At 39.4% G+C, this 14,820-nt stretch overlaps 1 protein-coding gene across 11 annotated transcripts in view; it reads left to right on the forward strand.

Annotated features, from left to right (window-relative positions):
* Positions 1-11,188, forward strand: part of USP54 (ubiquitin specific peptidase 54) — a 98,877-nt gene extending 87,689 nt beyond the window's left edge. For 8 of the 11 annotated variants that reach the window (XM_072040108.1, XM_072040114.1, XM_072040115.1 and 5 more), the window contains 5 exons: positions 2,021-3,477; positions 6,027-6,163; positions 7,138-7,278; positions 8,809-8,995; positions 9,759-11,188. In XM_072040108.1, the coding sequence (XP_071896209.1) occupies positions 2,021-3,477; positions 6,027-6,163; positions 7,138-7,278; positions 8,809-8,995; positions 9,759-10,417 (2,581 nt within the window). In that variant the 3' untranslated portion in view covers positions 10,418-11,188. Of the gene's footprint in view, positions 1-2,020; positions 3,478-6,026; positions 6,164-7,137; positions 7,279-8,808; positions 8,996-9,758 lie in introns of those variants that run through there. The other 3 variants (XM_027460878.3, XM_027460879.3, XM_027460885.3) reach the window with 2 other exon arrangements.
* The last annotated feature ends 3,632 nt before the right edge of the window (positions 11,189-14,820 follow it).

Below are 14,820 nucleotides of genomic sequence, written 5' to 3' on the forward strand. Positions count from 1 at the left end.
GAGAATTGTAGCAGTCAGTGCCTTGCAGCATTGATTTTTGTGTACAGAGAGAAAGAATGTTAGATGATAACCTGGCCAGAGGGAGGGGTCTTAGGGTATAACGTGCAACTCTTTACTATCAGGAGCACTTTGAGGGCTCAGTCAGTAAAAGACTGGACTATCATAGAAGTCTTGCTATAGCTGCTTTTATATTGGGAACAGTAACCAACATGTTTTAGTGCACTGTAGTCTGAAAAACATCAGGTACACTGGTCTCTTCTTTCTAGTTCACTTCTGTAGTGGTGCTGTGGTACAGCTCTTGGATCTAGATCCTGATTCTGTCACCTTGACTTACTCTCCCTGATGCTCTGTCATTCTTCATTTTCCTTCTGTGCTTCCCAGCTTCCTGTAGCCTGTCCTAGCAGGCTCTTCAACATCTCTTCATGATTTTTTTCTTCCATATGAACTTCAACTCCAGCATAATTAACTCTGTGCTATAACTGATCCTTCTTACCCTCTTTAGCATGCAGTTTAACCCTTCTTTCTTCCCATGCCATTCCCTCCTAGCACTAGACCATCCCTGTCTAATTCTTAGGATGTTTCTTGAACTGTTACTTTTCTTTCCTTTCTCCTTTCTTATATGCTGTATTATCATAAACTTAGATGAAATCTCAGATGAGAATCTTTTCCTTTTCCTGTTTTTAAAATGCCACATACAGGTATATACTAAAACTCAATTAATTTACACACAGACAAGTTATAGATCATAATGTTCTTTTCCTGCAGTACCCGGATTGTACATAATGAGGGCTGATCATTTTGTCAATCAGGGGTCCCTTGTATTCTCCTTCAAAGGAAAAATGCAGAGCCCCAGTTATGCATTTTGGCAGATTTTAAGAAAATTAAAAAACAAAAAACTTCCTAAACTAATGTTGTTCATGTTGTGCTTTCTCTCTGCTGCGTTGTGAAAAGAACGTTACTTTTCCAAAAGTTGTATTGAACAAAATACTAATATCGCAGCCAGTGAAAAAAATCTACTCATAGCCAGAGTTTTGAACTCTTACTTTGATTTAAAAAAAAAAAAAAAAAAAGTTGTAGACAGTGCAAACCTTGCAATTAGTCACAGACAAGGTCATTCTGCTATACACAACTAGGTCCTCATGATGTTAACTTCCATTTTATATGTCTCAAGGAGGAAGTAAAGCATTGATGTTACAGTTCCTTCAAGTTCTCTGTTGGAGCTGTTTGTAGCCTATTGTCTCCTCACAGGGGCGTGAACTTGGAACTGCTTTTTAGGTCTGCATATTTAAATGCTGAACTAAATGCAGAAAAATGCCAAGGACATGTATGACCTAAGGACATAATTGTCTTACATTGGTATATAAGAATACAAATTCTTATTTAGAAGTATACATAGAATGCAAATTATTGCAAAATAGTGGTTATATTTAACATGAACTTTATTTAACCTGTTGGATATATATCTCAAAGCTGAGAATACAGCAATAACATGTGTGAGATTTCAACCTGTTCTTTCCATTTGTCAAGTTATTTTATGTGAAGTTACCTAGAGAGAGAGGACGTTATGGAAATATCAGTTCATACTCAGATCATGAACTTGTCCAAAGTATTTACCAAAAAATCTAAGATGTTAATGTTGGAAACCAATTTTATTTTATGTAAATGCTATTTTTACTATTCTTAAAATTATTCCTTCTCACACACTCAGTCTGCTGGTTAAAGTGCCTAGGGTGCTGTACAAGAATACTGTGAAAGTTTCTATAAAGCATAACTGTAGTAAAGTAATATTCAAAATATGAAATGGATTCAGCAGTTCAATTATAGTAGGAAATCAGACTTAGAAGCAAAGGACTAGCATGTATGTATCTACAGAATTTTAATACCAAGTCTTCATCAGAATTCAGTTAGCAAAAAAAAAAAGTGTGTTTTGAGGAGTATGTAGCATAGGGTAAGTTCTGAACCCTAGGGATAAACGTAAGCAATGACTACTGCTAATCATTTACCCTTCTGTGTGTTTTAGTGAACAGACTGGCCCGCTCCAAGTACTGCTGAGCCAGGAGGTACCACTGGAACCCAACAAAGAAGTGGAATTTGGGTCCAGTTCTTTCTTCCACCCACCTGCTTCCTGCCATGAATTGCACTCATCATTATATCCAGAGTCTTCCTCCCTGTCCCCTACTGAAAGCAATCCATCCAACAGGATATCTCCAAACTTCCAGTCTGCTTCTGCTGATTTTCATGACCAAGTTCCCTCTTTTCCCTATAGGCAAGGGTTGGCAGAGAGGCCTGCAAGAACTGAGAATGATGCCCACTATAGTGTGGAATTTATTGACACCACAGCCACAGGGCCAAAAGACTATAGGGAATGCTGCAGTAGCAGCAAGTTAGAAGAGGTTCATAGCATAACACCCATTCTCACACCTCAGTACAAATCCAAGGCTAACACAGTAAACTGTGGATCTTTGCCTACACTGTTGCACTGTCCACATCCACCACAAGCAGCATCTCCTGAAAAGGACAACCAGCGCAGTCCTTGTTCCAAACTTGCAAGCTCTCCAGTGCGACCCAGCATTGATCATTTAGGGGGCTATCATGCAATGACCCCTGCAACTTCATCCCCTTCACCGCAATGCTCCCTGGATCCTTTGCAGAAAACAAATAAGTACTCCAGAGCAAACAGCCATGAGATTTTATTACCCTCGCAGGATGAACATGGCACAGCAGAAAGTTGCACATCTGAGGGTGTTAGTACAAAGGGACATGTTCGCTCCTTGGCAGAGCAGTTTCAGAAAATGCATGCAGTCTCCCAGATAAAAGGTACTCATGAAAAAGGCTGGATTGCTGCAGTATGTCAGGATGAGAAGTCTCCAAAGTTAATACAAAAATCTTTCATCAACCCTTCACCCTCTGGTTACAGACAGCTAATCCATCAAAACCAAGAGAACAAAAACCAGTCTTCTGAAAAATTATATTCAACTGTGGATATTAGGGATGGGGTAGTTTCTTTGGAGGGTTTTAGTGCCCAGCATGTTGCTTCTAAGAGTGTTTGTGCTCACAGTGAAGAGCTGTGTAGAAGAGGTGGACAGAATATAGCAGACCCTGCATCCTACCTGGAAAGGCACTGTCATGATGGAGGAATGAAACAGGTGGATGATGGAGCTACTAGTAGCATGGTTGCCTCTATGCCTGTGGACCGTTGGGTGGATAATGTTACTAGGTATTACAGTTCTCAGAAGGATAATAAGAATACTGAATGGCTTCCTGTACCTGGGAGAAGTCCATCCCTTTCTGATCAGAGAGCAGTTGGAGATGACTTGAGCAGGATCCCAGTACATCTGCATCCACAGTGGAATCAAGACACAGAACAGGAGCTCTCAGAACTGGAATCCCTCTATCAGACTAGTCTGCAGGCATCTCAGGCCACTAGGCCTTTCTTGGGAAGACAGGACAGTGCTAGGTATCCATTTGACCAATCAGGTAAGAATGCTGCAGTTGTTTTTCTTGGTTGACCTGCCTATGTATTTCATTATAGTTGAAGGTGTATTTTTCAGTCAGTTTAATTAAAAGCAGAAAAATTTGTGCAAAGATGCAGAAAGATTCAGGTTGAGGATTCTGAAACCATTCTACCCATAGGGATACAGAAGCACTGTGATCGTACTGTCTGGGAAGGCTGCAGTAGCTGTTGATCTTGCCAAGCAGCAATATCTGTTAGTATCTTGTTATCTGGAAATAATCAATTCCTTTTTTCAAGTAGGGAGCCAGCTGTTTAGGTCAGGCTACTGAATTTTGCTGTTTGAAAATTCTGCATCACCTCTGCAATTCGTTAAACTGTTCCTATGCCTGGAATGAATGTTCTCCAAACTTGTGAATTTTAACTGTAATTGTATTGTATTTGAGAGTTTAGTCTGTATGTGGTTGAGGGGAGTAACTTTTTTAGAAGTGTTACTAGGTCTATGGGAGTTGAACTTCTGTTTTTTTTGGCTAAGGAACATATGCTTTAAGTTCTGGAAAAGGACTTGTGAAAGTGGCACTGAGGGTACATGGTCTGTGCTAAGATCCTTGAGACCTTGTAGATGAGTTGGTACCAAAAGTAAACTAAGAGATTCTGGTGCTCTTGGTGAGAACAGCTCTGACATTGCTGGAGATACCTGTTTGAGTGTGACGATTGCAGCCCAGTTCCACTTAAGCTGTTCTAATCTTCTGGGATAGGACAACATTGATTCTCAGCCTAGCACAACTGAAACAAACTTCTTTTTGATCCATGGCTTTGTATCAGAGCTACGAATTTTCTGATCAAATGCAAAGCAGCCCAAACCTTGATGGATACCAAAGTATGTGCATGTACAAAATACATAGCAATATATACACAAGACAGGTTTCCCTATGCCCTGCAACTGTGGGGAGGGGTAGGAACCTCTGTTTTTCCTTGTAAATCAAGCCAGGCTGTGACCAGAGTGAATACCCTAGTAAGCTCTTGAACAGGCTTTTATACAACAGCTCAAATATTCCATGAAATTCTCATCTTACACTCTCCTGGCAGACCTGATCCTAAGTAAGCCATTTTCTTTTTTTTTTTTTTTTTTTTCTTCAGAATTAGGCAAGATCTCCCCACACAGATACTCTCTTGCATGGGCTTGGATCAGAAGGTCTCATGTGTTCCCTTTTAGCACACTCATTTGGGAACTTCTTTATAGAAACCTAGCAGGATAGAGCCCGCTTGCTTTAATGTTAACCAGGGCCCCAGAATTCTGTCATGCCCTAGTTCTTACACTAACACTTTTCTTGCCTGTTTTCCCACCACATCATGAGGGATGAGATACAGATATTTTTTTGAAGTTTGTGTTTGAGATTTTTGCTTCTTATTTGCTGTGACTTTCAAATGCTTCTTCCTAAGCTCTGCAAATTCTGTTTTCAAACAAAATATCTATGTAATGAACTAGGTGAAAATCACCTGAGTAGATCTTGCACAGCGCTCTCTCTCTCTTAACTTGAATTACTTCTTCATTTGGAAATACAGTTTAAGCTTTCTATACCTTATCAACTGTTTTTATTAGACTTCTACATCCAAATTCACGGTGAAAATGCCTCTGAAGCTTTACTGGAGCTTTATAATAGAGAGTAAAAGCCCAAAGACCCAATCCTCCAAATGCCTCCCCTATGCAGAAAGGGTGTTGTTACCAGCCACCTCACTTTCCTTCCTTCATAGATTCCCTGTAACCATTTTTATTAGGCCATTGATCTACCTGTATATTTCTTGAGAAATCTTAGGATTATATCTGGTTGGCGGCACACTAAAATAAAGTAACTGTAGTGATCTTTGTTATAAATAGCACTTTCAGCTGCTTAGCCAGAAGAATGAATGGCTGGCAAACTGTAGAGTTGGGTGGCCACAAGCAGATGGACATGTGGGGATCTTAAAAGATGGGTCTTGTTTATCCCAAGTAACTTCAGGTAACTGTCTTGGTGGCTGATTTTCTGTCCATTGACAGAACCACAGCAAGGTTGAGGTGGGAATTGATCTCTCTGGAGATTTAGTCCAACCATCCTGCCAAGCAGGGTCACCTAGAGCACATTGCGCAGGATGGCATCCAGGTGGATTTTGAATATCTCCAGAGGAGACTCCCCAGCCTCTCTGGGCAACCTGTTCCAGTGCTCTGTCACTGTCACCCTCACAGTAAAGAAGTGTTTTCTCATATTTAGCTGGAACTTCTTTAGCCCCATAAACTGTCTTACCTTTGTATCAACCAAGTACTGGTGTGCAGCTAAATCATTAAGTCTTAACTCTGTTAAATAGTTCAATTCCCTGTTCCCTAGAAACCCTGTAAAGGGGCAAATGAAACAGGAGTGAGTGTCTTGGACTCCCCCTTTGACAATGTTGGGAGTTAGCTTATGTATTGACCTTCCAGGAATTTGTGATTACTTCTCATTCTGTGTATTTAGCCTGTTTGTCTTCTGCCAAGATAGACAGAAATGTGACGTAATGTACAATTAAGGCCCGAGATTAACCATAACATTTTCTTTCCCAGTCTCTGCAAACCTGAATGTGAGGAAGCTGCATACTACAGCTGGCATGGGTCTCTCGAAAACCCCAACAGCAGAGATCGAGCGCAATCTGTATGGATCCGCTGTCTCTTCTGTCTCCAAGGTGATGACGTTTACTAAGGTGTGCTTAGGGAAGGGAAGGAAGCACTTTGTACGAGTGAAAAAAGTTACAGTTGGGAGAAGTGGAATATATTTTAAAAAATAAAAGTAGTGGGATCATCAATACTAATATTAGAGAGAATTTTAAGTACAGTCTAGTTCAGAATTAATTAGTGGAAACATGAGCAATTCATGCTATGCGTAGCTTGCATGCAATCACATTATCAAAATTCTGACTCCGAGATCACATACCCTCTGAGAAAACTTGAAGATCTAGTCTTTGAAAATGTTGGCTTTGTGTTCCAACTTAAGGTAACTTCTTCTGGATATTACCACTTACAGGGACAGAGTTTTTTTCCCATTTTTGACTGTGTCACTGCATGTTTTGATAGACAAGGGTTTAATGCTATATTTGCTGCAGTTGGTAGATGATCACCTCAGAGGGGAAGAAGATGCTTTTTTCTTTTTTTTTTCTGAGGAGAACCTGTTTAAATAACTGGCAGTTGCATATCAGTGTCTGTATATGAATATGTATTCATACAAGTATTTTGTGGGGGAAATCATACTTTCTGTAGCAATTCCATACTCATTAAATGGTTTTGTTTATATAGAACAAGTGAAAAGAAAAAGAAAGAAAATAATCATTTTCCTTGCTAACATAAGATCAGTAAGCTTCCAGCACTCATCAAATCATCCTGGTGGGTTTTTAGTTATGAGAGGACTGTAGTACTTTACTGTATTTTGCTATAGAAAGAAATGGCTATAAAGGATAATATTTTTGATAATCAGATCCAGAAAGACCCAATTGCTTTAAGTTCTCAAGACTTCAATGAAGGATTTCAAAAGAGGAAAGGTCATGGAATTTCATTAAGCATTTCATTAAGAATTTCATTTCATAAGCAGTCTGTTAGATGTATATTGATCAATTCCCTATAATTATTACACAAAATTGATGTTACAGAAAGCCTTTTCTGAACTGTGTGATATTGTCTGCAGGTCACGTATACCAGAGAACATAGCAGGGAACCAGAAGAGGAGGAAATGTACAGTGCAGAGAATTTCCGTCGCATTGCTCGCAGTCTCAGTGGGACAGTTGTCTCGAACAGAGAAGAGACCTTGGTCTCTTCTCACAGTTTTGTAAGTAGAATGATGTGTAGCTTTAAAAAGAGGCATTATCTGCATGTACAGTTGCTGTTTTCTGTCCGTATTTAGTAGTTAATGAACAAGATGGCAGGCAACTTGAACAATAAGCCAAGGTGAAAGTTTGTCTTTGTGAATTTTGTTCTCTTTCTGGTAGAAGAATGAGCTTTTATTTAAATAACAAAGGCATTTTCTTCAGGAGTCATTGCAGAGTAATACTTGCTGTGGCTGGTAAGCACGTGAGCTAATATTCCTTGCCCAGTATAAAAGGACATCCAGTATAATCTTTTCATTTGACGTAGTAATTTTTCAATAATACTTCTAATAAGGCTTTGATCTTAAAAAAAAATTGCACTAGCCATAAGAAAGTTTTTGCTCTCCTGTGTGTATATACAGCAAGTGGCATTTTTAGCAAGCAAAGGTAAGCAAAAATGGGAGATGATTCTAGAATCGGTACATAACATGCAGCCAATTACATATAGGAAGTAACTAAGAATAGGTAGGGTTGATTTTTTTTCTCCTTTATCTCTGTTAAAGTAGTATAAACCAGTATAAAGTAGCATAACCAGCTATAATGTGAATGTTTAGCTTGGATCTGTTTTTTGTTAAATATACTTAGATTTTTATTGGAAACCAACTGCAAAATAAATGTAGAAGAGTCTTAGTTGCAAGATCAGTCATGTAGACTGGCTGATGTGATTGTAACTTTCTGCTGCACACAGTAAGTTAAGCATATGTATGTAAAATTCTCAATGTTTGCTCCTCAGCATACTTTACTGAGATCTTTAATGCATACCTGGAGGTGCTGGCAGAAATGGTCAAAAACCTCTAGTTGTCCACCCCTCCCTCTGCTGAAGGTTTTTGTCCCCACAGCAGAAGAAGCCAAGAGGATGGCTGTCTGTCACCACTGTTGAAGTTAATCACTAGGCTCAAGTCAGTGTTGGCTTGTTATCGTGTTCAGTTACGCAATGATTGGGGAGAGGGTATGCATCCTATTTAGTCAGCACTGCTTTGGGGTGGGTAGCTTCTAACAGAGTGTACTGGTACAGTACTGGTAAATCCTTCAATTGCGCCAGGTAAATCTTTTCAGTCTTCAATCAGAGCTCTCAGTAAACCCTGCTAGAAACTAAGAAGGATCAGAAATACCCTTATTTGATTTCATGGCTAGTGTAGTATGGCATTTAAACTCTGACCTTCTGTTGATCTGTGGTTTCGATTTGTGAACCAAACCTTCATGATTAATTTGTGTGTTCTTTTTCTCCTTGGTATATTTAAATTTTGGTATATACCAAGTTTCTTTGACATATTTCTCCAGGTATATTCAAGTGAAATAGCTCGCCACTGCAGTAAAAGCCTTACCGGATTGGCGCAGATTTTATTTGTATTCCTTTTTCACATACAAATGCATGTCATTTTTTTCCCAGTAATTCATCCCTTTCCTTGGATCAACACCATTGTTGCTTGATTCAACCCAACTCTGTTTACTCATCATTTTGTTTTTTCTTCTCCTTTCTCATTTTATAAAAGGAAGCACCAAATATGAGGAAAATGCCAATGGAAACCAGCCACCGTTCTTCCAGCTCCACTTCCCTTCCTTTCCCCCACGATCCTCCTGTGTTTCCCTTTGATCCCCAGCACACCCCAAACCAGGTGCAGCACCTACCCCATGATGTACTGATGCCCAGCATGGTGGGCAAGGCACGTAAACCGTCAGGTAATCACAGGACTTTTCAACCTCCTTCGTGATGAGAAATGTTGCTGAAATATGACTATGCAGGTCTTGTCTTTCATTATGATACTTCACCATCAGCCTGAATTCCTCCAGAAATTTGGAAGGATGAAACACATTCTTTTTCTCTTTCTCTGCCCTTGTGCATTGTCCACTTAGCACAGAATCACTGAACATAACAAAAATGAATTATCTTCATGGAAACATTATAGTTACTTTTAATATGAAATCATATTCACATTTTTGTGAGGAATTTTCTTTAGTGCTAAAATAGCAGTAAACCCCACCTTTTTTTTTGTCATGTATTAGAGTACTTCAACAAGCTGCTAGCTCCAGCAAATTACACATGTAATTGTGTTAATAGAAATAACTAACTCCTGCGTTTTTTTTCTATATGAATTAATTTCCCTGTGAAAGACATCAGAAACAATTTAATCTACCAGCATTGAGATACTTCGATGGGCTTCTCCTTGATGATGCAAGAGAGATGGCTATTAAAGAAATCTTTTGCCTTGTGAAGTGTCTGACGGTAACTGAAGTAATATAAGGAGGAAATGCAGAAAGGAAAGTGAATACTTAGGGTGCAATTAGCTTTCATTCAGAATTCCACGTCAACCATTAACTGGATGTATTACTGGTTTAGTTTATCTTCTGCTGCTGCATGTTGGCCACAGCTGGCAGTTCTGTGAGGAAGCAATAATACACAGAACGTAACTGAGCAACCTTTGTATTTATTATCTTTCCGCAGGAGATCAGAAGAACGTCATCCAGAAACTTTTGGTTGTGCCTGACAGGGGTGAAGCTTTCCAAGGTGACGACTACCCAGGTGTGGCACTGAGCTACGGGAGTCTCCCTTGTGCACCCAGAGGCACCCTCTCCCAGGGGCAAAAGCCTCTTGTTAATCTGCCTTTAGGAGGTGGAGCATCAAATGTCTCTGGCCGTTGGCTGAACATGAGCTACCCTGCCAGACAAACAGCCACCTTACCAGATAAACGAACGGCGCTCTGGGGGAAACACGCCGGCCAGACAGGCAAGAGTTTACAGGAAGGCTTCTTCCAGCAGCCTTCGCAACATCAAATGCATGAGTCTTACGCCATCGGTTGCAGGCTGCCAGCCAGCACAGACTACAGCACTTTAAGAATGCCACATGAGCCTTCATGGGACCCCAGTGCCCCTCAAGGCTGTCCTGTGCCCCCTTCCTGTGTTAAGGCCCCGGGTCCGAGGAGAGTTGATATGCCCCCAGATGAAGACTGGCGACAAAACAGCTACACCCCTCAGCCGGGCAGAAGACGAATGCTGCCAGTGCATGTGAAAGATGGGACTTTTTCTTCTGCTTCGGAGACGCACAGAAACATGCTGGCTCGAGCAGCAACAGCTACTGGCACCATGCACAATAACGGCTGGTGAGGTCCTGTCCACTCCGTGCACCCTGATAAGTCACTCTGAACAGTCTATAGCTGTTGCTATAGTGTGGATTATGTGGAGACAGCAAACTCTTTCAATCAGTATCTGCCAGTTTTGTCTTAAAATGTAGCTATACGATATGTGGAAACTAATTGCACTGTATTTCTTTTCTGACACTACTGAACTGCTGTCTGGGTGGGGAATCTTAGCTATTATAGTCCTGGCCTCTCCTAGCAAGAAGTGCTGTAGGAATGGTAAATGTCAGGGGCACTGGTTTACGGGTAAGTTCAGAAGTATGTGCATGTTTTGAAGGAAGATGGCCATTAACGGGAAGACATTTTAAGGACTTTTTCATGAAATGTAGCTTTGGTAAATTCTTTGTGTACAAAGCCAATCCTTTTGTTTTCCTCTCCTTCCTCACCTTGTTCCTTCATAGTGGAAAACAAAAACTAACCAACCTTCCAGGTTCTAGTAAATCTATGCTTGGTAGGCTGGCAGTTAGCAAACCAAACCTGATTTTCAGTGTGCTGAGATCTCAGGCAGAGATCACAGCTATAGCTGCTGCTGAGGAAGTGGTAGGGAAACATTGTTCATTGGTAAAACAGAATTTTCCCCACTTCCTTAAGGCAAACTAACAATGCTTCAAACAAAAGACTGTTAATGCTGCACGCTTAATTACACCATTGTAAACACAGAATAAGTTTTAACTATTTTAGTGTCAAACATACTTGCTTTTGTAAGTATTTTTCAAATAAATCTATGAAAATAGTTATATTCACCTGTTTATGAGCTTTATTTGCCTTTACTGATCAATTGGCCTGAAATTGCTGATTGATTTTCTTATACACTGAGTTACTTATTATACTTCATTTACAAAATGTATGTAATCAGTGTTTAACTAGATTGAAGGATGTCATGAAGATGTAATTTTGTTCTAAATTTGATGTTTCACACTACTGTGCTTAACTTTCCCCTCATAACAGGCAGTAATTAACTGTCCTTTGAAAGGTGTTTTGAGATGTCTTGGGAGGGGTGTGGGGGGATGACAGTATAGAATCTGTGCAAAATGAATGCACGTAGGATTCTTAATCTTGTACATAAGGGTCATTAGAAATGATTGGTGTAATGAGAAATCTCATTGTAATAAGAGTTGAAGTCATACTCTTGCAAATGCTTTCAGATGTAGTGGTTACAAGTGATGTAACAGTGCAAGTTTTAATACTTACATAAAAACTGGGACTGCAGACTCTGTCCTATCCCAGCCAGCCAGTGGAAGGTCTGGTCTGCCCTCTAGTGCATGGTTTTGCTCATCTGTTTTCAATGGTGTTCTAGGTTGAATCTTTTAATCTTCATTTCCCGTTAATTTCATGATTTGCACATGATACTTGAAACTCGATGAAATTTAATCTGTTCTTGCTGTTTAGGCTGAGATTGAGTTTCATTCACTTTACTGAATGTCATTTCTCAGTTTCTCCTTTCTAAATAATAGCTGTGATGTCTGTTATTGTTACAATTTGATGTAATTACATAGTTTTCAAGCGTGTGTTGGGGTTATGTGGTGCATTTCTCTTTACATAACTGCCCCCCACTAGCTTGGGGGCAGGACACAAACACTTCTTACACCCTACTATTCCTAAAACAAACAAACAAAAAAACAACAAACAAAAAAACTTTTTCACAGAACATTTTAACCAGTTTAATATCTTGAAACTTTTGACAGTTCTACTGTTCTTTTTACTAATTATTTAAAGAAATGGAGCATTATTTTACTGAAACAGCTGTTTGATTAAGGTTTGTTTCCAAGCAGGTGGAACTGTTGGTCTCCTTGGCTCGACGTGGACACGTGATAATGAGCTGCAAAGTTCCTAGCTGTAGAAGGTACAAGTCTGCTTATAGGAAGTAGCTCCAGTGCAGAGGTGGATGGTTGCATCACATATAACTGATGGAAACATTCCTGTTGCAGCTGCAGCTTTCTTGTTGTTAGATTCCTTTTATACAAATCATATCACTCTAGACAGCAGTCCCTGTTTGTTTTCAGCTTTACTTACTAACCTTTAGCAGTCAAAGTTATAGTAGACCCAGGATCCAAATGAGGACATAGGTAGGTATTTGACACTTTGTGTGGTATACCTTTAAAAAAAAAAAAAAAAAATCAGGTCACAAAGTGAGGCTTAAGTAGCCTTGAACTCAATAATTACCTAAAACAAAAGTCCACTGAAACAAATCACAAAATCACACCTTAAAGAAGCAAAATGTAGAATGAAACATTTGCAAGTAAAGAAAATGTATATGCTTAGATTTTTATTAAAATATTATAATCCTAGCTACTGTGAAGGAGGAAGTACACTTCCAGATTGCTGTGCAGAATAATCCTGAGGTGAGGCAACTCATTTTAATCATACTACCACTGGTGTTATCCTTTTTTCTTTAAAAAGGAATTGTGTATTGTTTTTACTCTGTCATTGTAGTTCTAGCTACCATGTTTCAAAATTGATTTGTAAATTACCTGTGTATATTAATTGCTTACTATGAAATTAACTGAACTAGAGGCCTGAAATGGGCAAACTGGAACGTTAACCTCTGAAATATTTCCATATTGAGCAGTATGGTAATCTATCAGTATAGAAACAAACTGAAGTAGATTCAGCAATACATTTAACCTGGGAGAGAACGTGAACCTGAAGAAATAACATCACTTCATTTGTAGCTCATGCCTGCAATCCTAGAGACATTAGTAAGTTAATTGCAATTTGACTAACTGGTAGCTTTTCACTTTCTTCAGTGATATTTATTGGCTATTTGAACCCTACTAAATCAATTATGTATTAGTTAAATAGCTCATTAAAAATCACTGTTGCCCATAAGAAGGGTGAGGAGGAAGCTTCAACTAGGAATTCAGCAGCTATTTTGGAACAGTCCCTTAAAGCTTATAAACTTTGATGCAACGTAGCTGTGGTTTTCTTTCTAAAGTAACTGTCACTGGCTGCAGAGTAGGTTAGTGGATATAATTTAAGTTAAATTAAAAAAAAAATCTTAAATACATATTTTGAAGTTAATTCCCATTCTCAAAAAAAAAAAATCCTGGTATTTGATTTCTCAGTGTGTTGTAATTCATATGTAGACCTGGATTGTGGGGTGGGGAGGAAGAGCAAAACTAAAAAAACAGTGATTTGGTGTTATAGCAGTAGCAAATGTGTGTAAATACAGTTTTTTCTGTATGTGCAGAAGGAGTTACCTAGCAGTTATTTCTCTTCAAAGCAGCAGAGTATGTGCACGCTGTTTATAGAAATCATGTTCGGATCTGCTGAACATCTGATTTGTTCAAGTGGAGCATGTGCTGGAGAGACTTACCAGTCATTCAATTCAAGTGAACCGTGCTTTAGAGAAGTGAGCTACAGAAGCGTGAGGTATGTGCCTGGGCCTTCCTAAACAAAGGCTGCAGCACCCACATTAAAACACATGGTCTTTGGGAAGAGGGAAGGAACCGTTTAACTTTGTTTCTGTTTTCTGTTTCTTAACACTGCTGACAGTGACAGTTAGGGAAAGAAGTATGAACAGTAGAGAGCATTCCCAATGCATATTCTACGTTTCATGTCACTTAACGCATTTACATGTTTTTCACAGTGGAAATGAACTCCACCTTTTTTCATGATTGACTAACCTGAACTAGGCACTGAAGTGAAGAATGAAAGGGAATATCTGTGCATCTTTTTTGGTGGAGGGGATCAGGGTGGAGGTGTGGGGAGAAGAGAAGGAAGGAAAAAAGCAGGGGTTGGGTGGATTGGAGATGGAGGAGAAATAGACGGATAGGTTAAAAAAAATGTTACAAGAACATTTATGCATTATGTCTCTTCACTCAGAAGTCTCCATCTTTTTGGAGAACACTTGGGCAATTCAGACAGACCCATTACTTTCTTTCAAGGGATGGATTCCTGGACAGAGCAGGTCCTTAGCACTGGTCTGCTGCTGAAGCTTTTGAGAAGGGAAGACTGTAGAGAGTAGGTGATGTTCTTTATAGGACTTTAATAATGTTCATGCAGCTGTAAGTTAAACTATGCAGAAACATATTACATACCTCTGCTGGATGTATAAATAGTCACTGGGCAAACAGTGTAATAATCAGGTTAGTGTTTATATCAGCTGAGGCAAAGACAAAATGTGCTTATGTTTTTACAGATCCCTCACTTGCACTAGATGTGTTTTGGAATTGCCTACCACTGTGCTGTTTGCTGCTTAGCACTATGGGTAGCAAAAAGCAGAAGTTAGATTTCTATCACTGCATAGTTCAGAACCTTTTCAAGCCTAATTAGACATGTCTGCAATGCTCCTTCCATACCAGTTCTACGATTACTTTCAGCAATGGAATTAGCTTTTTAAAGCTTAGGAAATGTTTTAGAAGCACATTA

This window comes from Anas platyrhynchos, chromosome 6 (genome assembly GCF_047663525.1).
Source record: "Anas platyrhynchos isolate ZD024472 breed Pekin duck chromosome 6, IASCAAS_PekinDuck_T2T, whole genome shotgun sequence".
NCBI classification, from domain to species: Eukaryota; Metazoa; Chordata; class Aves; order Anseriformes; family Anatidae; genus Anas; species Anas platyrhynchos.